General features: G+C 70.4%; 1 protein-coding gene across 2 annotated transcripts in view; it reads right to left on the bottom strand.

The window, feature by feature from the left end:
* Positions 1-7,614: 7,614 nt before the first annotated feature.
* CACNA1B (calcium voltage-gated channel subunit alpha1 B) overlaps positions 7,615-23,012 on the bottom strand; it is a gene marked incomplete at both ends in the record, with an annotated part of 88,087 nt that continues 72,689 nt past the window's right edge. Inside the window, 15 exons of one of the 2 annotated variants that reach the window (XM_084259720.1) lie at positions 7,615-8,174; positions 8,826-9,070; positions 9,148-9,343; positions 9,535-9,651; positions 9,733-9,868; positions 11,275-11,402; positions 12,354-12,466; positions 12,787-12,894; positions 15,311-15,419; positions 16,137-16,233; positions 17,995-18,122; positions 18,895-19,039; positions 20,064-20,155; positions 20,848-20,913; positions 21,283-21,399. In XM_084259720.1, coding sequence (XP_084115846.1) covers positions 7,644-8,174; positions 8,826-9,070; positions 9,148-9,343; positions 9,535-9,651; positions 9,733-9,868; positions 11,275-11,402; positions 12,354-12,466; positions 12,787-12,894; positions 15,311-15,419; positions 16,137-16,233; positions 17,995-18,122; positions 18,895-19,039; positions 20,064-20,155; positions 20,848-20,913; positions 21,283-21,399 — 2,328 coding nt within the window. The remainder of the gene's footprint in view (positions 8,175-8,825; positions 9,071-9,147; positions 9,344-9,534; positions 9,652-9,732; positions 9,869-11,274; positions 11,403-12,353; positions 12,467-12,786; positions 12,895-15,310; positions 15,420-16,136; positions 16,234-17,994; positions 18,123-18,894; positions 19,040-20,063; positions 20,156-20,847; positions 20,914-21,282; positions 21,400-23,012) is intronic. The other variant, XM_084259721.1, reaches the window with a different exon arrangement.

Below are 23,012 nucleotides of genomic sequence, written 5' to 3' on the forward strand. Positions count from 1 at the left end.
AAACGGCAGCTCGCGTAACACGGAGCACGCTAGTGGGTGCGCCGGCGGCTTCTGGACCTTTCCCCAAGGGAAGCCAATGCCTGCGCCGTTAGCAGACGTGACCCGCGGCCCGGCCACCGCTTGGCCGCAGACGCCCGCGGGGGGACGCGCCTGCAGCAAGAGGCAGAGCTGGCTGCGCCAGGGTGGGGCAGGGCAGGAGACACAGCTGGGCCCGGGGCTGCGGCGGGGGCTCCCTGCGCTTGGCCTGGTGGCGACTAGGCAGGCTGCCCACTGGCCAGATGGCAGCGAGGCTGAGGCCTGCGCAGCGCACGCCGTGTTGAGGGCGGACGCTGGACCGTGAGGCGAAGCTGGCCGGCGGGAGGAGTGTCCAACGAGAGCTGTATCCGCGTCCTCACGAACGATTTTTAAGGTTCCTTCCAATGCCATCATTCTAGAGGACACAGTCACGGAGGCCGCCAGGCATGGGGCAGAATGCTGAGCCCTTGCGTAACCGTAACTGCTGTCGGGCAGGCGCCTACCGTCCGCCTGCCCAAGCGGCTGCACAAAGAAGGCGCCCCCCAAAGCAGAGATCTAGAGCCGAGAAACAGCAGGAAGGGAGCGACCCAGAAACTCCACAGGGAGACACCCAGGGCGGCTGCGCCCAAACTCAGCCCCAGCAGGAGGAGCTGGAGGGACCGACCACAAGGCCCAGCCACCCATGGCCTGCTCGGGGGTGCAGCCGCTGCCGGGAGAGGAAAGTGGCAGGAGACCCCATGGGGTGGAGGGCAAAGCGGGAGGAGGCCAGGAAGGACATGGCCGGCACCAGCAGGCAGGCCCCAGGGTTAGGGTTAGGGTTAGGGTTAGGGTTAGGGTTAGGGTTAGGGTTAGGGAGACGTGGCCACCTGGGCGCGCTGCGCGGCCTGGCCAGCGGGAGGCGCCAGAACCCCGTGGAGCAGCAGCAAGGCCGTCCCAGCGCAGGGAAGCTCCACCCTGAGGGAGGGCCCGCCAGAGGCCTCAGCAGCCCGGCCAGTCACCCCGGGGCTGCCCCCGCCCGCCATGGTGCACGCGCGCATATCCAGGAGTTGGGGTCCCGCTGGGCTGACGCCCCACAGGAGCCGGCAGCACAGGGGAGGGCCGCTGTGTACAGCCGGTGGGACAGAGACACGCAGGGAACAGGACGAGTCGGGTGCGGGACCGACACCCAACCACAGAAAACCTCGGACCACGCTCCCCACGCCTGGCATGACTTCTCGGAAGTGACATCAAACAGCCAAAGAAAGGGGGGGCCGGGAGGTAACACCTGGGGGCGGGCAGGGCCTGCGCCGGGGAGCCTGGGGTGCACAGAGGGGCCAGCCCTGCACAGCCCGGAACCCCACTGCTCCCTCCCGCGAGCCAGGAGCGGACTCTGCAACAACAGCAACCTCGTCACGACACACAGATGTGCCAGTGACACTTCACACACGCACGTCGAGTCTCTCTCAGTCACGGCGGACGCCCCAGGAGCGCGTTGCTCGTCGGCGCAGAGCAGAGGACACGCATCAGAGCATCAGACCCCAGCGCGCCTCGCCCGGGTCCACGTGTCACCCCTCAAAATGACTTAAGGTCAGCATTAAGCTGCTGACCGTCAGGTCCTCAGGCTGGGCAGGGAGCGGCTCAGTCAGCGCGTTGCCGCATCATCACTGAGCTTCAGAATCAAACTTAAATGAGACACAAGCCCCTGTCCTGACGCGATGACTCTCATTCCACAAAGCCGCACGCGGCGCTTGGTCTCACAGGATAGAAGCGGGGGGACAAAAAGCAGCGAAGGACATTTGGAAAACCTCTAATCAGGTCTAACACGCCGGACATCGCTGGAGAGAACCCCGACGGGCCGGGGTGGGCACCATGTCTCTCCTACTAATACCCCCGAGAGCTGCTGACGCCCACAACAGGGCCCCAAGGAGCCGCGCGATAGCAGGCTCCAGCCGGGTCCGCCGCCCAGCCTGGCCACGGGTTCCAGGCACGTCCCATTCCTTCATTTTTGTGCTGCTCGGCTTTTTCCCCCAGAATACATTCCACGCACAATGGAAAGCTATAATAAGATCGGGCTGTTCCTGCAGCACGGAGAGGACACAGAGTCCTGGGCTGCAAGAACATTCCCAAATAGAAACGTCTTTGCGTCTCGGCCGCTTGCTGGTTCTATTCTGAGAACACAAAGGACGCTCGTCCGCAGACACGGGGCCCGGGCGTCTTCTACCGCCAGCCCGGACCCGCTGCACCCCATGTGCGAGCGCCGAGGTGGGGCGCGGCGGCTCCAGCGAGTCTGCACAACACGACCGCAGGGCGACGGCCCGTCACGGGGTCTTCGCAGCTCCGGCGCTGGCTTCCCGTCTCCCCAGCACTCGTCCGCCTCACGGGGGGCCGTGAAGACAGGCCCGCGGTGCCTCCCCTCCAGGGATGTGGCCAAGGCCCCCTCAGGTCAGCCTTTCGGCCCCTGCACGCCCCAGCCGGGCCGCCCCACCGTCTCCGCTGCCGCCAGGAGACCGTCTGGTCGCACAGCCCGGACAGCGGGACACTGCGAAGTGCTTTCGGGGCACTGAGGACCGTGGGAGCAGCAGGACTGGAAGTGCCGGCCCCTTGGAGCTGGGCCCCGAATGGTCACAGCCCGAGGCGGCGGCCAGCTCTGCGAGCAGGGTACGGGCAGCCGCGCGGGCCCAGGCGCCAGCGCCAGAGTCAGCAGAGCTCCCGGGCGCGGGGTGAGGCCGCCATGCTGGCCTGGAGAGAAGCCCCCAGCCAAGCCGGCCTGCGCGGGGGGCGAGGCGTGGGGAGGCGGGGGGAGCTCAGCGAACACACCGAGGGTCTCAACAGCTGCTGCCGCCTCGCGTGCCAGCCTCCCCGCCGGCGTTTCTCACGGCCCGGGAGCTGCCCCTCCACAAAGCCCGGCCGCTCCTTAGGTTTTCCCGTGAGCACGGTTTCTGCCCTCGCGCCCTTGCTGCAGGCGTCCCAGGGCGCAGAGGCCTGGCTGCTGGGTCAGCGCATGGGAGACAACTGGACACAGGACGGAATAAACAAGCAAGAGGACAACTGCGGCACCGAAGATGGTCTCGAACTTCGTTTCGTCAGGAGCGTTGACAGAGCCCGTGAACGTCACACCTGTCCGCGCTGAACAGCCCCTGGGGGGAGCACCGTCAGGAGATGTGGGCTCGGCCCCCCGCCCCAGACGCGCCCCCCACTCCAGACTCCACGCGCGGCTGGCCCCGCGGCGGGACGGCCGACTCGGGGCTTGGGAATGCCATCTGCTGTGATCCCCGGCGGCGGCCTCGTCGCCACCAGCGAGGCCCAGCCGCTCCATGTGCCTGGACTAAGGGTGCCTGCTGCTGCCCCACGCCCTGGCCTCCTCAGGTGTCCCCTCAGGTGTCCCCTCAGGTGCCCTCCTCAGGTCAGCGGAGCACCTGGCCCGCCCGCCTCCGAGCACAGGAGCGGATGGCCGTTCTGGGCCCAAGGATGCGGGGCCCGGCCGCGGACGTGCACAGACCCCGGGCCCCGGGCGGCCCTAAAGCTCTACCCCTGTTGTGAACTGCCCGCTGGCCATGCAGAGCCCCCCAGCCGCTGCCGGGACTACGGCAAAAGCCAGAAACCGCACCCTGAGGCCGTGGCTCTGAGGAGGGGCGGCTCCCTGACGAGGCGGCTCCGCCTGCAGGCCTCGCCCAGAGACGGCGGGAGTCGCGATTCCGGCGGGAAAGCCCCGCAGTCACCGTCACGCCTGTTCCCGCGCGGGGAGCGGCCTCGCCTGGGCCTCCCCAGGGAGCAGCGCGCAGCCCAGAAGCCCGCGAGCCGGCGTCGCGGTGGCCCCTGCTCGCCGAGCTGCCGACGGGGGCCAGAGCCGCGCGGCCCTCACCCCGCACCGACCCCGAGCCCCGCCGCCACGCCAGCCCCGGGCCGGCCCGCCGCAGCCCCGCGCCCGAGGGTGAGGCCGAGGAGGCGCCATCGCGAGCGCGGCCAGCCGCGCCTCCACCCCCCACGCCCACCCCCACCCCCCCCCGCCGCCCCGAGGCGGGCAGGTGCCAGGTGCGTCCACGCGGCGCGGGATCTCAGAGGCGGGAGCTGCCGCCGAGTCGCCTCCCGCTCGCCCCGAGCGTCGCCCGGTCCGGGAAAGTCGGGGCGCCGCGCGGCGCTGCTGTGGACCCCGCCGCTCCGGCGCCCCCGCCCCGCCCCCTCAGGTGCCTCACGGCTCGGCCGCCCCCGCCACACACGCGCCCCAAAGCCCGCCCGCCCCGGCCCCCCCGGCTCCCCCCGGGCCCCGCCGGCCCCCCCGGCTCCCCCCGGGCCCCGCCGGCCCGGCCCCGGCCCGGCCCCGCGCTCACCTCGTCCTCCCCGCGGCCGGGAGCCCGAGCGCTGACTGGACCCAGCTCCGCGCTGACCCCGCTGACCCCGCTGACCCCGCTGACCCCGCGCCTCGTGGCCGGCGGGGGCGGGACGCGCATGCGCGGGGCGGGGCCGTCTGCGCCCGAAGCCACGTCCGGAGGAACCCGGAGCCCGCGCGCCCGAGCCGCCCCCCCCCGCCCTCCCCTCCCCCCGCCCTCCCCCCGCCCTCCCCCCTCCCCCCGCCCTCCCCCCTCCCCCCCTCCCCCCTCCCCCCGCCCTCTCCCCTCCCCCTCCCCCCTCCCCCCGCAGGGCCGGGGGAGGCGTCCTGAGCTGAGGCGGGCGCGCTTGGGGTTCGGGGCCAGCCGAGGGCGGACGCCGCGCGGGGACGGCCCCACCGGACCCCCGGCCGGCAGCGCGGGGACGCAGGCGGACGCGAGGCCGCCCCCCAGCCCGGCAGAGCGACCCCCAGACGGGCCGCGCCCGCCCGTCCTCCCCGAGCCTCGGGCGTCCTGGCCTCGGGAGAGGCGGGCGCGGGGCGCGGGGCGCGGGGCGCGGGGCGAGGTGCTGCCTCTGGGCCTGCGCGCCGGTCCCCCCACCCGCGGACACCCCCGGAACCCCGGACCCGCAGCCGCCCCCGACCCGCGGCCGCCCCCTCGACACCCCCGGACCCGCCGCCGCCCCCCCAACACGCGGCCGCCCCCGGACCCGCGGCCGCCCCCGACCCGCGGCCGCCCCCTCGGCCGCGCCCGGCCGGGCCACGGGTCGCGGGCTGCGGACACGCGCGGCTCCCGGGCGGCTCCTCCCCCGGGCTGGTCCCGGCGCCTCGCGGCGTCTGCAGGCCGGGCCCGGGCTCCGCTGGCGGGCGGCGAGGGGCGTCCCCCCACCCCCGCCCCGGCGTCCCCCCCCCCCCCCGCCCCGGCGTCCGCGCCGTCCGGCAAAGCCGCGAGCGCGCAGGGAGGCCGGGCCGGGCCGAGGCGCGGGGCGACCCCGAAGGGCCGAGGAGGCCGACCACGGAAGGGGCGCCGAGTGGACGGCGCCCCGAGGACGGGCTGCGGCTCGCGCGACCTCGCGCAGCGGCCAGTGTGGAGCAGGCGGCTGTCCCGGGAGGGGCCTCCTGACCGGCCCGGCCCGGCCCGGCCCCGCGGCGCTGCCGCCTCCCCGCCGGACGGTGCCTCCCGTGCCCGGCCCTGCGCACGGCGGCCTGCCCCGGGCCGGGCCCGGCCTGCCCGCGCCGCAGCGCGTGGGGGGCGGAAAGCCAGGGCCAGCGCCACCTGCGACGCGGTCCCCTGGCCAGTCCCGGCCCCCCTGGAGGCCACAGAGGGCGGAGGGGGGGCCGGCCAGCCGCGCTCCGTGCCCCGCGCCCTCACCTCACCCCTGAACCCCAGCCCGCGGGATCAGTCTCCCAGGAAGGCTTCCCCCGGTGTCCCTTCCATCAGGGGTGGGGCACCGGGCCCTGGAGGCCCGGGGTGCTTCCAACCCCCGCACCCCCCTCACACCCCGGCCCATCCTACTGCATGTCTGTCCAGTCCCTGGGCACCTCAGCCGCACCGTTGGCCCACAGGCCCCGTCCACGACCCTCGCGCGCTCACCTGCCGCCCGCCTGGCAGCGTCTCAGCCCTCACAATCAGCAGCAACAGGTGAGGTTCGGCTTTTGATTTTCTGCTAAGTTTTATTTTAATCCAAGGACTTTGCTTCATACAAAATGTCATTGTAGAAACAAGAGCGGAATCCAAAGTTTGGCTGATAAATATCACTCAGGCAGCAAACTAGTCAATCACAGAATCTGTTAAAGCGAGTCCCAGTTTGCGTGGTTGGGACATCTTTTTTAACACTGTTCTTAAATATAAAGTTTTGCAACAAACCTTTGATTTATATCAAATATAATTAAAAATTAACAAATGAATACATTGTATCAAAAAGTACGAAGATAGCCGTTTCCATGCACATACCTGTATATATGTATATATGTATATATTTTACATGCACACATAACTTGTTCAAACTACAGCCACGTCTTGACCGGTTCCAGATGCAGACAACTGGTGGATGCATTTCAGATTTGGCAACTCACTATGAGATTTCAGGAGACACGTGACAGTCAGAAAAGACAGTACAGAAATAAAAACCCAAAGTTGAGAGTCCAGGCGGCATCGCCTCCCCTGCCCGCGCCCCTTGGCAGAGCCGCCCGGACCACCCCAGGGCGCGCCCGGGGCACCGGAGGCCGCGGGGAGAGGACACGCCGTCCGGGCCGCCCGCCGAGGCGAGGGGCTCTGCGGTGGGAAAGTTTCAGAGTGTTGTGCCTTCGAGTGAGGAAATTCTATAAAAGGTTTGGTCACAATCGTGCTGAAACTTAGAACAGGCCGCGGTCTGCTGTGCTGTGTCCAGACACGGTGTCTGTGTTGCATAGCCCTGTGGTTGACGGCATCCAGTCCCGGGCACGCCTCCACGCACGCACACGCACTCGCACACACGCACCACACGCACCTGCTTCCCGCGGGAGGGGTGCCGCCGGCCGCGGGACCCCACGGGCACTCCCCGCCGGCCTGTCCTCCCCAGCCCTCGCCACTCCCGCCTGGCGGGCGCGCGTCCCTGAGAATCCCACGGGGACAGACTGGAAACGCCCTGGCAGCCACGCTCCCCTGGGGAAGGGGACCAGACGTCCCCGGTCCCCATACCCTGCCCGAGGGGTGCTCCCCGAGCGCCGCCCGCGCCACCGCCTCCCTACCTGGCTGCCGCCAGCTCCGGCTCCACACGACCACCCTGGACAGTCGCACGGGCCTCCCTCGCGCCCCAGGAGCCAGCGCGAGGGCCCGGAGGTCAGGCACTTGGTCAAGAGCAGCGGGAACCAGGGCCGTCCGGAGCCCTGGGCGGGCGCGAGCACCCCGTCAGCACCCCTGTGGAGGCGCTGCCGCAGCGGGCACCCTGAAGCAGGCCGGCTTCTCCTCCCCCCTTTCCTGGTTTTGTTTTCTTCTGGATCAAAATACAGAATCGACAAGAGTGAAGGGTGTTGCAACGAAAACCAAAATCCACCGCAAGCCCGACGTCCAGATTTGGTCCCTGTCGAGTTGACGGCGTCTGGGGGCGCAGAGATGGGCATGCGCGTCCCGCATCCGCTGGCCCCTCGGTCCGGCTCCTCCGGACATGGGTCCGGACCCCCACGCCGCCACCCAGAGCCCCAGGGTCCCGGGGCCCCGCTCCTCTGCACCGGGCGCCCCCCGCGGCCCCAGGCCCCGCCGGCAGCTGGCGCTGGGCCTCGGGGCAGGCTGCGCGCCAAGGGCCAGCCGTGCCGAGCGCGCCGGGCGCCAGGGCTGCGGGGGCAGCTAGCACCAGTGGTCCTGGTCGGGGTGGTGGTAGCTGTGCCGCGCCCGGCCGCCCGCGCCGAGCCCCAGCGTGCAGTGGAAGCCGTTGGGCACGCGGCGCAGCGGGTGCGGCTGGGACGTCAGGGAGGACACGTAGGAAGTCCGGGAGGAGCGCCCCGAGTTGGTGGCCACCGCCTCCTCGAAGGTGAGCGTGTCCTCGGGCTGGGTGCGGGCAGCGGCCTCGCCGTCCAGCCGCTGCCCCAGGTAAGGGTCGGAGCCAATCCGGGAGCTGGGGGCCAGAGGCTGGCCCAGGGGGTCCCTCTGGAGCAGGGCGTTGTGTTCGGAAAGGCCGCGGCTGAGCCGGCCGGGGGAGAAGGCGGGGAGGCTGCTCTGCGCCCCCGAGAAGTGGACGGGCGAGGAGTTGGCCGTCTTGTAGGTGATGCTGGGGCGGGGGGTCAGGGGGGTCTGGGGGAGCTGCCGCCTCCCACCGCGACCTGGAGTGCTAGCACCAGATGTTGACAGCAAGGGGCTCCCATTAACTGAGCTGCTACCCTGCCAGGAAACGGAAAAGGGACGGTCACCCGGCTGGCGGGCCAGGGCCCCAGGGGACCACGGCTGGGGGCTGGGGGCGGGGCGGGCCGGGCCTGGTGGGAGTGGGCTGTGATGGGGGCAGGGCCGCGCAGGACTCCGCGGCCTGGAGGGGTGTCTGGAGGGGGCGTAGAGGGGGTTGGGGGGGCCTGGAGGAGGGTCTGGGGGGCAGGGGGGAGGGGGGGCCTGGAGGGGACCTGGAGGGGGTCTGGGGGGGCCTGGAGGGGTGCCTGGAGGGGGACCGGAAGGGACTTGGAGGGGGTGGGAGGGGCCGGAGGGGGCCTGGAGGGGGGTCTGGAGGGAACCTGAAGGGGGGTCTGGGAGGGCCTGGAGGGGGTCTGGAGGGGCCTGAGGAGGCCTGGAGGGGATCTGGGAGGGCCTGGAGGGGGCTTGGCGGGGGCTGGAGGAGGCCTGGAGGGGGGATCTGGAGGGGGTCCTGGAGGGGGCCTGGAGGCAGCCTGGAGGGGGTCGGGAGGGGGATTTGGAGGGGCCTGGAGGGGTCCTGGGGGGGGCTGGGGGGCGGAGGGGGCCTGGAGGGGGCCTGGAGGAGGTCTGGGGGGCGGAGAGGGCCTGGGGGGGCCTGGACGAGGCCTGGGGGGGCGCAGGGGGCCGCACCTGTTGGGGCGGGCCCGGCTCCGGCCCGGCCGTGGGCGACGTGGGGTGGCTGCTGAGGCCGGGCTTGGGCGGCGGGGGCTCGCGGCCCCCGAAGCGGTCGCAGGAGTAGAAGCGCTGCTTGTCGGAGGACGAGGACGACGGCTGCCTGCGCTCCTGGGAGCGGCCGCGCTCCTGCCTGCGCTCGCGCCGGCCTCCTCCGGCGGGCCCCTGGGGGGGCGGCCCGGGCCCCGCGGCGCCGGCGGGGGCTGCGCGGGGAGGGCGGGTCAGCGGGGCGCGCGGGGGGCCCTGGGGCGCCGCCCCCCGCCCAGGTCCCCGCACGCACCGTCGGCGTCGGCCGGGCCCGGGCCGCGCTCCGGCGGCCTCTGCTTGCGCTCGCGGCGGCGGTGGCAGCGGTGGTGGTGGTGCGGGGCGGCCGCGCCGGGCGCGCGCTCGGGGGCGCCGCAGGGGGGGGGCGCGCGCGGCCGCGGGGGCGCCAGCGTGGACACCGAGCGCTTCATGGGGCTGGCGTCGGGCGCCGGCTGCGGGCACAGGGGCGCGGCTGGGCGGGGCCTGTCCGCGAGGACCCGGCCCTCCCGCGGGCGGATCCCCAGGAGCACGGGCGCCGCCCCTCAGGCCCGCGAGGGCGGCCGCGGCCGGGGGAGTCCGGGGCTGCCCAGGCGGACACCAGCCCCTGCGCGGGCCGCCCCGCCCGCCCTCCCGCCGCACCCACCTGCGTCTCCGCGGCCAGGCGGGGCATGGAGGCCGCCCGGCCCTGGCTCTCCAGGCCGGGGTGGGGCTCCCCATCAGCGTCTCTCAGGGCCACACTCTGCATCTGGACGTCCCCAGCCTGGGGGTACAGCGGCGGTCACGCGGGCCCCCACCCCGCCCCCTCCTCACCGCACCCCTCTGGCGTGGCCAGGAGCCTCACTTGTTTCCCCGGCTGCGCCACCGGGATCTCGGTGGAGTGGCCGCGGCCCAGGGGCGCCTTGGCCTCGCAGGCCGGCTCCTGCGTCCGCTGGGTGCCCCAGGAAGCAGACTCCTTGATGCCGCCCTCCTGGCTCTGTCTGTGGGGACAGGAGCTGCTTGGAGGCTGCTGGCTGCAGAGGCCCCCTGCCCGGCCCCCTGCCCGAGCCTCAGCCAGGCCCGGGACAGCAGGAGCACAGGGTGGGGCCTCCCCGGAGGGGCACGGACCGGTGCCAGGCTCCAGGGGGGCGGCGGAGACCCCGGCCCCCAGCAGGAGCGGCGGCCCCCCAGCCCGCGCACGAGCAGGCCCCTGCGCGGCTGGCAAGCCCTCGTCCCCACAGTGGGCGAGCGGGGCATGGGAAGGAAAGGCCATGCACGCCATCGCTGTCCCGGAAAGCGGGCAGCAGAGCACACACGCTGCTCCCCCGAGGCCCGCGCGCGCCTGCCCACCTCACTCCACACTCCACATCGGCACGCCACGCCCTGCCCCAGCCAGGCCTTTGCATGCGCAGGCCCAGGCTCCATCCCCAGGGGCACCCGCCTCTCCCACCAGCGTCCTCCTTACGCACTGCCCTCAACTGCACCATGTTCACCCAGGCAGAGGCGCCCACCACACTCAGCCTGGCCCCCACAGGCGGGCCTGGGGTTCCCAGGGCACCCTGTCCCCAGGCTTGCAGACTGTCCCCACCATGTGCCACTGCAGCCGTGGTGGCTCGGCAGAGGAACAGCGTGGGCTAGCAGGCCTGAGGCAGTGCCGTGTGAGAACGGGCGTGCTCGCACACTGTCCACTGCCCAGCCAGATGGGCACACATGACCCCCGTCCAAGGGTAGCAACTGATCACACAGAGACATCACTGAGGAATAATCAACACTTTCCTGAGCTAAGAGCCAGCTCAGGTCAGCCCAGAGACCCCCCCACGCCCCTGACCGGTCACTCTCTGGACCCAGTGCTCCCTGGGGGCACCAGCACCAGCACGGGGGTAGTTCGTGAGAACAGGGCCTTGGGGCTCAATGGCCAGTCCGGGCCTGTGGTCAGCGCCCACTCGGGTTCCAGTCAGGCCCTCCGGCCATCTGTGATGCCCCCTACCTGAGCTCTTAGCCGGGTACTGAGGCCCAGGGAGGGCCTGAGCCTGGCCATTAGGCAGCCACTCCAGGAGCACCAGGCAGGTGGGTGAGGAGCTGGGCGGGAGCTGGCAAGGAGCTGGGCGTTCTTAACATCAGGCCATGCCCCGGCAGAAGGCGGCCACTCCAGTCACCAACAGGGAGCGGCAAGAGCCACGCGACGCACCTGCCGGGGCCAGCTCCCACCCACGCCCGCTCTAGAAACCGGGTGGAGCAGAGGCCTGGGGCAGTGCCGCCGGGGTGGGGACAGCAGGCCGCGCCGGGTGCAGGTGAGGACGACCCGTGGGACCCCGTCGGTGTTGCCGAGGCTCCTGTCGGACTTCATCGCAAACTGCTCACCCATCCCTGGCCCCGCCTGCCCGCCCGCCAGTACCCCGGCACTCACACGGCGCCTCCGTTGCTGAGGGAGGCCGAGCTCTTCTGCCGAAGGAAAACCCTGGCTCCCCGGAGCACGGCCGGCTGCGTCTGCTCCAGCGTGGCCTTCAGCGGGTGGAACAGGGACGCAGGGCCCATCTGCAGCTGGCAGGGGCGGCGGCTCTGAGGGCGGGACCCAGGCACCTGCCCCGCTCCACCCCGCCCCTCGAGGCGGCCTCTCCGTCCTGGCTGCAGGGACTCAGGACAGCCACGTCGCCTACGTCTCCCTATCCACTCATGGAGGGGGAGACCTCATCAGCGCGGGCTGGCGGGCAGAGGCTGCTGGGTCTGGCGGGTGGGCACCAAGGAGGCCCAGGAGTGTCTCGCTCCAGGGGGTGGCTGGCCACATCACTGCAGACGCCCGTGAAGGCCTTGGCAACGGCCAGCACTGCCCTGCACAGTCCGAGACCCACTCGCAGCCTGGGCAGGGGCGAGGGCCAGGCCAGCCTGTGTGTGCTGTGGGCACCTGCTAAAAGGGAGGGACCGAGGCCTGCACAGCCTGCCCAGAGCCAGCAGGCTCTGAGTCGGAGCCCTGGGGAGCTGCAGCCCCTCCCGTTCTTAATATCAAAGACTCACAGTTCCCATCTCCGTGAGCTAACCCACTCCTGGGGCTGCTTCCCGGGGCCCAGCCCTCGCCTGGGCATTCGACAGAGTCTGACTAACGGTCATCAGGACCGTGTCCAGTGGAAAGCCTGGAGTGAAGCACACCCGAGGTCTCCCTAGGGCCACAGCAGGTCTCCCTGGGAAGGGTGGGCACGACCATCCCGTCAGCACCTGGCACCCCCGTCCCACCCCAAGCCAGGCATAGAGGGTCTCCAGGCACAGAGGATGTCCGGGCACAGAGGATGTCCGGGTACAGAGGTTGTCCGGGCATGCTCCACTGCTCCCCACTCAGAGACGTGGCCTCACCCAGGCCCCAGCCTCCTGCGGCCCCCAGAGGAAGCCGGGCTGGGCCAGGGAGGGGAGGCGCCTTCTCCCAGAGGGTGTGGTTTTGCTGCCCAGCACCCAAAGTAGCCGCCGAGAAAGGTCCAGGGCTTGTAGACCCAGTACCTGGGACAGGCCTCCGGGCGCCTGGTGACTCTGGTCTTTGGTGCTCTTGTTCTGCTTGTAGAAATCGAAGATCATCAGGGCGGCGTAGACCTTCCCCACTGTCATCTCGTCGGCTGCAGGGGAGCAGGCAGGTGGACTGAGCACGCAGGGGCAGAAGCACAGGTGGGTGCAGCAGGGGCTGTGGCTGGGCAGGGGCTGGGCAGGGGTGCCTGCACGGCGGCAGCCGGCCTGGCTCACGGCTCGGCCGCCAGCCCCCGGCCATTTCTCTGGCTCATGGCAGTGGTTTCCCGCACAGGCTTGCACAGGCGGCCAGGAGACCCAAGCCAGGCCCCCCCCACACCCCGCGCCCCGCCCCGCCAGCAGCTCACGCCTCCGGAGGCTGGACTTGGACCCGCCACGCCCGCGGCCAGCACAGCGGCCTGGGCTGACATACGTTTGTGGGGCGGCACCAGCAGGTCCAGCGTCTTCTGGGGCAGGCTGGCCCACACACACGCGATCTCCTTCCTCAGCTCCGCGTCGCACTGCTGCTGCTTAGTGCCAGCTGGGGGCGGGAGACAGGGTTAGAGCCCCACGCCGCCGGGAGGCAGTGACGGGCCGGGCTCGGGAGCCAGGGCCGTGCCCGGCACTCGCGCCACACCCAGTGGCATCCAGCGCCGTCTGTCGGACTCCCCGACGGCCAGGAGCTGTCGTGGACGGGGACAGAAGCACAAACCCTGCCCTCTGGACGTGCTGGGCTTGCTCCCCCAGGCGGGGTGTAAGCGCAATACCCCTCAAGCTGGGCGGGGGCGGGGCAGGTCTCTGGGGAGGCCTGGCGCCGGCGTGTGGAGGCTGGACACCCAGGCCATGGCGTGCACCAGCCAGTGCGCGCTCAGCACAGCCGCACCCTTGGCCCCGTGTCCAGAACCCGCCCCTGGGCCCTGTCCAGGGCCGGCTGTCCAGGCCCATGGCCGTGTGGCCTCCTCTGCACCTTCTGCAGATGTGCACGGCTTTGGGTGACTTCCAGTCCCAGCACAATGGCTTGCGGTCCACCCACGCGGCGGAGACGTCTGCCTCGTAGCCAAGCGCCAGCCACGTGTGGACATGGACACAGCGGCCAGTGTCCACCCGCCGATAGCTATTGGAGTCGCTCTCAGTTTGGGGCAATGGTGAAGGACACGGGAGATGCTGGCATTTAGGCCTTTGTGAGTGCGTTTCCTCTCACCCATCCCCACCGCCAGGGGAGGTGAACGCAATCTGAGGGGCGCCTGGGGGTCTCCCTCATGGCCCGCGTGGACGCTGGGCACATGCTGCCTGCCATCCACTAACACCCACTAACACCCTCTAGGGCCCTGGCTGTGGAGCCACCAGCCGGGTACGCGGTGGTTCTCGCTGACTTGTGCAGCTCTGGATGCCGGTCAGACGCAGGCTTTGGAAATGTGTCCAGCCCCTGCTCTGTGTTCTCGTTTTCTTAAAAGTCTTTTGTAGAGCGAATGTGTTTACTGTTGACAAAGCTCAGTTTACAAGTTTTCTTATTTGATGGCTCACGCTTCCTGTGTCTTAACCCTCGCCTGACCCAGGCGGCCACCGCCTTCCTCTGCTGCCCTGGCCCGGAGGGCCCCGGGACGACAGTCTGGCTCCGCAGGAGCATGACGGCTGCCACCGAGCCCCCCTTCACTCAAGCCCAGCAGTCACTCGTCAACAGCCTCCATCGTGAGCCTCTCTTCGGCTCCTCCTGTGCTTCTCGTTCTGCTTCAGCGCAGCCAGCGGTTTATTGACTTCGCTGCTTTTACCTGGAACACGACCGCTCAGGCTGCCGTGCTGGAAGCAGACAGACCAGCCGGGCGTGTCACTTGCCGAGCGCACACCGCCTGGCCAGCGGCAGCAGAGGCACAGGACACGTGAGACCCGACGTGGAGCAGAAGTGGGTGAGAGAGGAGGAGGGAAGAGCGAGCCCCAGCGCTCGGGCCTGAGCAGCTGGAGAAGCAGTTTCCGCTGCGGGGTGCAGGGTGGGTGCTGGGAACGGCTGAAGCCCAAGTTGGGGCCAGTGAACTCTGGCGGGCGCCAAGGTGGGCGCCAGGCAGAGACACGAACAACCCGCGCCGGACGCTCGTCTGCAGCCCGGCAGGAACCCTGGTCTGGACACAAGACCGGCTAGTTAGAGCCACGGAATTCGGGGAGCTGAGAACACTCCCTGCATCCAGAGCCTGAGCCGTCTTGAAGGCACACGAGGGGGTTCGGGATGGAGGGGGCGGCAGCGGGGGTGGGGGCCGCAGCCGCAGGGAACAGGGCGGCGCTGGGGCGGGCAGAGCAGCGAGGAGCCGCAGGGCCAGGGGCTGGGGGCAGGCGGGGCTGGGCAGTCTGCGGGGAAGCGGCTGCCAGCAGGGAGAAGCAAGCAGGGACGCGGTGAGCGGGGAAGCGACACCGGCTGAAGGAGGGGGAGCCGCACACAGTGTTCCGTACTGAAACCAACAGTCCAGCAAAGAGCGAGAACCCTGAGACCGTAAATTTCTGGAGTGAAGCGCAGCCCCACAGCGAGGGCAGGGGCTGGCCGCCCAGAGGTGGGGGTGGGCTGGCGTCCATCACAGGGGAGGGGGTGGGTGGGGGGCGGGGCTGCCATCTGCCCTGCACCCGGCGAGGGGAGCTCCAGGGCCCACTGGCCAGCCAGGAGCGGCCCTGGAGGGCACAGGGCAGCAGATTCGGGCCCCGGTGGGCCCGGGAGCCGGGCCCAGGTGGGATCTGGCCCGGTAGCTCTGGGCCACCTGGGCGAGTCCTTAATCCTCCGTGCCTCAGTTTCCCTATCTGAAAACAGGACTGCTGTGGTGCTCGCCTGCGGGATGGTCACCAGGGGCAGTCAGGCCCCACAGAGATGCCCTGGGCAGCCGTCCTCAGGCGCAGCCCTCCCAGCACACCCACCTGGGTGGCCCCTGAGGGCGGCGGCCAGCCCCAGCTCCACACACTCCCTGGAGAGAGCCTCTCACCTGGGGCCAGCTTGATGTCCAGCGCAGTCCGAATGAGGGCCATCAGGGTGGATGTGAAGTGGACGGTCATGTCCTCACTGGAGATGGGCATGTTCATGCGCACCAGGCGCTGGGGACAAGGGGCGGTCAGGCCCAGTGGCACCCACCACCCTATGCTCAAGGTCCCGGGGCTGCTGGCCCCGGCCGGGCCCAGCAAAGGTTGCAGACAGGAGCTTTGCCAGCTGCCCCGTCCCGCTCCGGCCCCTCCCCGGGCAGAGGACCCTCCTGGCTTCAGAGCAACAGGTACCCGGCCAGGGGCCTGGGGCCCTCAGGGAATCAGCACGTCCTCAGCCCCACAACCTCCCCTCTGGGGAGGGGCTGGAGCTGAGCAGGAGGCTGGGGTCTGGCTGCAGACCCCAGATGGGAGGGGAGACCCCGGCCTCAAGGCCCAGCTGCAGCCTCTGCCTCTCACCATCCGGCCAGGTCCGGCCGAAGATGGCAGGGGGAGCTGAGACCAGCCCATCCCCTGGAGGCCCAGAGCAGATGGGCCATGGGGACCGGCAGGCCAGGGGCTCCCGAGACCCCGCCCGGTCCAGGGGTCTGCACTGGTGAGCCAGGCGGCCAGGCAGAGGGCAGGTAGCCCCGCCACAGCAGGGGCAGGGACGGAGCAGGAATGGCTCTTGTCCAAGAAGGGGTGTCACCGCCTCCAGGAAAGAGAAGGGGGAGGTAGGGCAGCTGGACGGGTAGGGAGCGCAGTGGGGAGACGGCCAGCCCCGGAGTCTGAGGCAGGTGGGGTCAGGGAGGGAAGCAGACGGGGTGGGGCGCAGGGGGCGGGCAGGCGGGGTACCTTGTAGGCCACGCGCGCCGGGCACTTCTTCCCCAGCCCCAGGGGCGGCGACATGTGCTTCAGCATCTCGAACATGTCGTCGTAGCTGATGCGCCCGCTGGGCAGGCGGGTCCGAGGGCGGCGGGAGGAAGCAGAAAAGAGACCCGCGTCACCCGGGGCTGGGCGGCCTCGACGGCTTCTCAGGTCACCCCAGCGCCCAGCTCACCCCTGACCGGAAGTGGCGCGTTCCGGGGCCGGAGAGGGCAGCGAAACCTGCGCAGGACCCCAGCAGGCAGGACCCCAGCAGGGCTGCACGAGGGGCAGCGCTGGGGGCCGCACAGGTGGGGTGCGCTGGGGGCTGCCCTGGAGGGGAGCCACACTGGGGGCTGGGCTGGGGGGACAGTGCTGGAGGGGGCTGTGCTGGGCGGGGGTGCACTGGGCGCCTCTGGGGGGCTGCTCAGGGGGGCAGGGCTGGGGGCATGGAGCTTGTGGGGGTCAGTTGGGTGTGACTGGAGCGGTGCCACTCTTGCCCCCTCCTGGGTTGGGGGGCACACATGAGATCAGGCTCCAGGCTCAGGGGGGCACCTGACGTCCAGGCCCGCCTCTTCCCAGGGCCCCAGGCCTCATCAGGCATCCCAGAGGCTCGGTGGGTACCGGCTGCCCACAGAAGGGGCAGCTCTGTCCGGGCCTGGCCCTCTTGAGGCCCAGCTCAGCTGAACGGGTGGTCCACAGGAGAGGGCGGGGCGCCCTGGGGCGGGGGGGGGGGGGGGCCGCTGGCACGAGCCTGCACTTTGCTGTGACGTTTTCACATCGCCTGACTGCCCACGCCTGGCAGGGTCCAGCTCTGGACTCACCTCGTCGGGCGTGGTCTACGCAAGGCCACAAGGCCGTGTCCAGCTGTGTCCACCTCCAGGGAGGTGACCGGGAAGTCCCGGGTCTGCAGGTCACAGAGACCAGACGCCCCGCAGCCCCACACAGCCCTGCTGCCCCCAGCACACCCTCGGCCGCACCTCGGGAGGGGCCTCTGCTGGGGTGAACCCTGAGCGGCAGCCTGCGGGTGGGAAGTGGCGCGGGGTGGGCAGCTGCCTCCACGGCGCTGAGAATGTCTGCGCTACAGACGCCGCCACAGGCAGGACGGGGCTGGAGGGGCTGGTGCTGCCTCGCCCAGGGCGTGCCCAGACCGGAAGGGCCTTTGAAGGGTAAATGACTGAAATAATTGTCAGGCTTTTCGGCCCTTCCTCCCCTGGGATGGATGAGGGACCCTGAGGTCCTGAGTGCGTGCCTGATGGCGGCACCTGGAGTGGGGCGTGGGCATGAGAAAGTGGGGACACCTGGGCTGAGACTGTTAGAAGATCGGCGTCACGCAGAGGGGACACCAGCAGAGCAGAGCAAAAGGAGCAGAGAAGCGGAGGCCACGAGAGACGCCGGGGAGCCCAGAGAGAGTGAAGACTTGCTGGGGGCTGAGAGCCTGCCAGCCCCCGGCAACCCTGCCTGCCGTGTACCTGGTTTAAACTCAATAAAAGCCTGCAAAAGCCCCCGAGGGCGCCAGGACGCCTCCATTACCCCATCTGCTCGGATCATAGCCAGCACTGGCCCTTCCTGCCCCTGCAGCTTCGCTGTGTCCCTGAGGTCTGCCGCTGCCCTCTGCCAGCCAGAGCCCTCCCGGCCAGCGCCAGGCCGACGATCTGCCCTGCACAAGGGCCCTCCTTGGGGCTCAGGAGCCAGCCAGGCCCACACCAGTGGAGGGAGCATGGCGGAGGGTGGCCAGGCAGAGGGTGGCCCGCGGGCCTGCAGCTTTGCCTGCTCCCGCACCCGCCCGCCAGCCCAGCCCTCCCCGCCGTGGGAGGGCCCGACGGCGCATCCAGGGCGCGCCGCTCACCTGGCGGCCGGGTCATACTCGGCCCAGACCCGGATGAACTCGTCCAGGTGGTGAGGCCCTAGGATGGAGGAGTCTCGCGTCAGGTACTCGAAGTTGTCCATGATCACAGCCACGAAGAGGTTCAGCATCTGCAGGGAGGCGGGCAGTCAGGCGGGGCCGGCGACCCTCCCTGGCCGCACCCGCTGAGGACCAGCCCCCGTCCCCAGGCCGCGCGGCCCACGTGCCCTCTGTGGACCGGCTGTGACTCCCGCAGTCCAGTGACTCTCCCTGGGCCCACCCCAGCCCCTCGGCAGGCCTGGCTTCGGGCCCGGAGGCCGACCGGCCGGCTCTGCAGCCCCATCTCCAAAGCCCCGCCTGCGGGTGTCCATCCCTCCAGCGCCTGCTCCCAGCAGCCAGGAAGAGTGCCCGGGCCATGGGGGCCCGAGACCGCGCAGCCCGTCTGTCCATGTCCGGCACCCACCCCAGCAGGCCCCACTGCCCAGGTGGCCACGGCTCACCATTAGCACAGACCCAGGCACCACCCTCCCCTGCGGGCGGCCCCTCCGGCGCTCGTGCAGACGCCGCTGAGGCCCGCCAGGGACACGTCTCCGTGCGGACGCGCCTTCTCGGGGTGGCCGGTGCATGGCGACTTTCTGCTTGACTTGAGGGGCTCCCAAGCTGTTTTCCAGAGCAGCCGCTGAGTCCGAGCTCCCGGCAGCAGCGAACAGGGCCCTGCTTCTCCATGTCCTCACCAAAAGGACTATTTTCCATTCAAAAAATACCCCCCACTGGGGGGGGCCAGTTACCACGCATCATCTCACACAGTTACCACCTGCTGTCTGAGCACACCTAAGCTCTGGCCTCCGTGACACCGTCACGGACCCAAGGACAGCCCGGAGGCCAGGGCTCACGGCCGCTCACCAGGAAGGAGCAAAGGAAGATGAAGGAGACGAAGTAGAAGTAGGCGAAGTCGCTCCCGCACTCGCTGGCATTGGAGCGCTCGTCACAGGCCTGGTTGCTGAGGCAGGACAGCATGATCTCGTGCCAGGCCTCCCCAGTGGCGCTCCTGGGGGCAGAGAGAGGCGGAGGGAGCTGAGGGGCGGCGGGTGGGCCCCCCCAGCCCGGCCCTGCCCAGGGCGCCCAGGCAGGCCCAGGCGCGGCGGCTGCTCCCACCAAGAGCCCCTGGCTCAGATCTCCACACGGCTGGGAGCCAACATCGGGGTCGCCAGAGCGCGAGCGCCGAGGCCATGCCAGCACCTCCGTCCAGCCCAGGAGCCCGGGCACCCGCCCAGAGACACCAACCGGCTGCCCGCCACGCCCTGCCCCCAGCCAGCCCTTGCCCTTCCCCCTCGGGGGAGGCGGCAATCCCCCGGAGTCGCGCTGGCACATCTCTGGCTCTCCCTGACCCTAACTCGCTGCCCGCTGCCTGCTGCCCACAGCCCGCTCTCACCTGGCCCCCCCCAGCACCGTCCCTGCAGCTCCCCCAACATGCCAGGACACCCCTCGGGCCTCCTGACCAGCCCCAGGCAGAGGCTGGGCCCTTCCTCTAGATGTGGCCAGATGGAGGCGCCCGCGAGGCAGAGGCTGGGCCCTTCCTCTAGATGTGGCCAGATGGAGGCGCCCGCGGGGCCACGGCGCCAGGCCGGGACTCCTGGCTGCAGATCAGGGAGGGGGAGAGCTTGCGCCGCGGCTGACAGCGGAGGCTGTGCCCGCCGGCCACCACAGGTCTTCTCGCAGAAAGCGGCACTTTAACAATGGAAACCAACATGGCCGTGAAGCCCAGAGACGCACGGCAGGACCAGCGGGGACCTCGGCCACACCGCTCGGGACGCGGCAGTGGACGCTGGAGCTGCCCAGACAGCGGCCAGGGCGGTATGCCCCACCCGCCCGCAGCAGCCCCCGCACTGCCTCCGCAGCACGCAGAGCAGCCTCCGCGGGCCTTGCAGGTGGACTCCCGGCTCGAGGGACGCTCTGCCGCCAGGTCCTCCTCACACCGAGAGGCCCCAGTCCAGTCTCCCGGGGCCGCCGCAGGCACCTCTCCATCCCAAACGAGGCCCCGAGCCCAGATGGCCCCCTGAGCCTGGGCCCACCTGAACAGCAGCATCAAGGCCTGTAGAAATGTCCGGAAGTTGTTGTGCCGGTTTATGCTGGTCTCGTCATCCAGGGCAATGTTTCCAAAAACCTGAAATAGAGAAACAGCTGCAGGCTGGCCGCCCCGGGCGGTGAGGGCCTGTGCCTCATGTGTAGCCAGGCGCACTGCCCGGCATGGCAGCGCCTGCTCTCGGTCGGCAGGGCAACGCTGCAGGGGCGGGGTGGGTGGGGGGCTTAGGGGTGCAGGCTGGCTGCAGGGGCACTAAGGCTGAGAGCCCAAGGCCGGGAGCCTGGGCATGGGTTAGCGACGCATTCTGGGGTTTCCGTCCAAGCCCGTGCCGACGTTTATGGCCTTCTTACCCACACCGGTTTTCCTCAAGGAGCCAGTACCTACAGTTAGCTTAGAATCTAAAATCCAGCCGAGAAATTTGTGAGCTGCCACGTACACCCCCAAAACAGACTAGTGAGGTGCATGTTCGGTGCCTTCACAGACCCACGCAGGGAGAAAACTGTCAAGTGGCGTCAGCGCTCGGTCCTGAGCTTGCAGGAACCCACCCGACCAGCCCGGCGGCCCCGCTGCACCAGAGACCATGGCCCGCGCCAGCAGACACTGGGCCAGCAGACACTGGGCCGGGCGGGCCGTGCAGGGCGGTCTCCGGACCCCCGAGGGCCTGGGCCCTGCACCCACCACGGGGCCGGCGCCCAAACCCGGGTCCACGCTCAGGCACGCGGGAGCTCAGCCTGGCCCACCCGCCCGCCCTGGTCCCGGGCGACCGCACCCACCTGCATGCCGATGATGGCGTAGATGAAGAACAGCATGGCGATGAGCAGGCACACGTAGGGCAGGGCCTGTGGGCAGCGGGACGCAGCTCCAGGAGCGCCCGGGCAAGCCGCGTCCGCCAGCGCCCCCACCCTCAGGACCCCATTCCACTGAGAGGCTGCCCGGTCCACACTCGCCCTCGGCGCCCCAAATGCTGTGGGAGCTCGCCACCCCCAACCCGCTGGGGACCCCACCCCCACCTCCTGCCCAACCCCGCACGCCCCTCCACCCTGCCCCTCGGCCACCCACCCACCCACCCACCCTGCGGGCCCCTCCGCTGCCTGCCCACCCCTGAGCTCCCCACGCCTTGGGAGTGCCCACCTCAGGGCCTGCCCGGCCCCCATCTCTCCCCGCCCCCCACCTCCGTCCCCCGCCCCTGGCCGGCCCGCGGGGCTGACCTTGAAGGACTGCACGAAGGTCCAGAGCAGGATGCGGATGGTGTAGCCCTGGCGCAGGAGCTTGATGAGCCGGGCTGCGCGGAAGAGGCGCAGGAAGCTGAGGTTGATGAAGTTGTTCTGTGGGGAAAGGGCCTGCGTGGGCAGCCAGCTCCACCTGCGCCCCCTGCCCGACAGCCGGCCCGGGCAGTGGGGAAAGGCGGACCACAGGCACCACAGGCGGACCACAAGCGGTAACGGCCGCCAGACACCGCCTGCGGTCAGTCGAGCGGCCGTGGCCCCAGCGGGGCTCCCTGCTGCCCAGCGGCCAGCGCGGTTCAGCCTCAGCGCCCCCCCACCCCGCAAGCCAGGGCTGTCCTGGGGGCTGCTTCTGCCTCAGGCTGGCCCAGGCTGGGGCCAACCGTGGCCTCCCACAGGCCAGCAGAGCCCCTGCCTCCTGGGCCCCCAGCTGGCCCGAAGGGGCGCCCGCGGGGATGTCGCGGGGCGGGAGTGCTGGGTCCCTACTGTCCATGCCCGGCCTGCTGCAGGGCACCTGAGGCTGGCCTGCCCTCGTCCAGGAGCCGCTCCCAGCTCAGGCGCAGACCGTCCGACTCCAGCTCACCCAGCGCACCAGGAAAGCCGGCCCGGCCCTCAGGGACAGTCCACATGGACGGTGCTGGCCTGGCCCGGTCGCTTGGAGGGCAGTGCCCACCCTGGCCTCAGAGCAGCTTCCCCAGGCGGCCTCGGAAGCCGACTCAGGGCGGTGGGGGCAGCAGTGAGGCAGGCAGCAGTGAGGCGGGCAGAGGCCATCTGAGGGTGAGGGGCAGAGCGGGGTGCATGCAGCAGGCTGGGGAGCCACGCCTTGCTCTCTGGGGCTGGCTGGGCTGCCGCACAGTCCCGGGTGGGTGGGAGTTCGGCTTCCCCTTCCAGGGACAGGCCCCTGGCCTGCCCGCCTCGGCCGGCCACCTCTGCATGCTTGGCGGGCATCCCTGCTGCCAGACTGGCAGCCGCCCAGGCAGCTCAGAGATGGGGGGGGCCCACACCAGCAGGCGGCTGCGGTGGGGTGACCTGGGGTGCACGGGCTTGTGCCAAGAACTGCAGGGCCTGGGTGGGCAGAAGTGCCCTGGGGCCCAGGGGATCCTCTGCAGAAGAGGGGGCTGTGCCTGCTGGGGGGCCCCACTTTGAAAGCACTTCTCAGGGACTGGAGAGGCCCGGGAGGGGCAGCACCCAGCACAAAGCAATGGGCTCCAGCAGCTGAACAAAGCACTTCCCTCAAGATGCCGGCGAAGAACAGGCCCCCGAGACAGGCGCACAGACCCGAGGAGGCAGCGGGCGCCAGTGGCCAGGGCCCAAGCTCGCCGGCCCTACTCCTCAATGACTCCCCCCACCCACCGCTGTGCAGGCTGCTGCCACCCCAGGGAGCTGAGGACCCTGCCAAGCACAGAGAGCGGGCGGCTGCACGGCCTCCTCTGGTCTCCGCCCCGTCGTGGACAGGCCCCTCCAAGCCCACGGTTTCTGTTGCCCCAGGGAGCAGCGACCCCCTGCAGCCTCACCACAGGGGCAGTGCGGGGCCAGGGTCAGGGGCCCGGCACCCCCAAGCTCGCCCCTCCCAGCTGTCCTGCCCTGTCAGCTGCAGGGCGAGGGAGGGGCTCAGCGGGACGGGCCAGCCAGGACGTCCTCGCACCAGTGGCAACAGACAACCACCCTCCATCCATCATGGGGCCAGGGCCTACGCCTGAGGCTCCTCTCGGGCA

This window comes from Talpa europaea (genome assembly GCF_964194135.1).
Source record: "Talpa europaea genome assembly, contig: HAP1_SCAFFOLD_60, whole genome shotgun sequence".
In the NCBI taxonomy this organism is placed as follows: domain Eukaryota; kingdom Metazoa; phylum Chordata; class Mammalia; order Eulipotyphla; family Talpidae; genus Talpa; species Talpa europaea.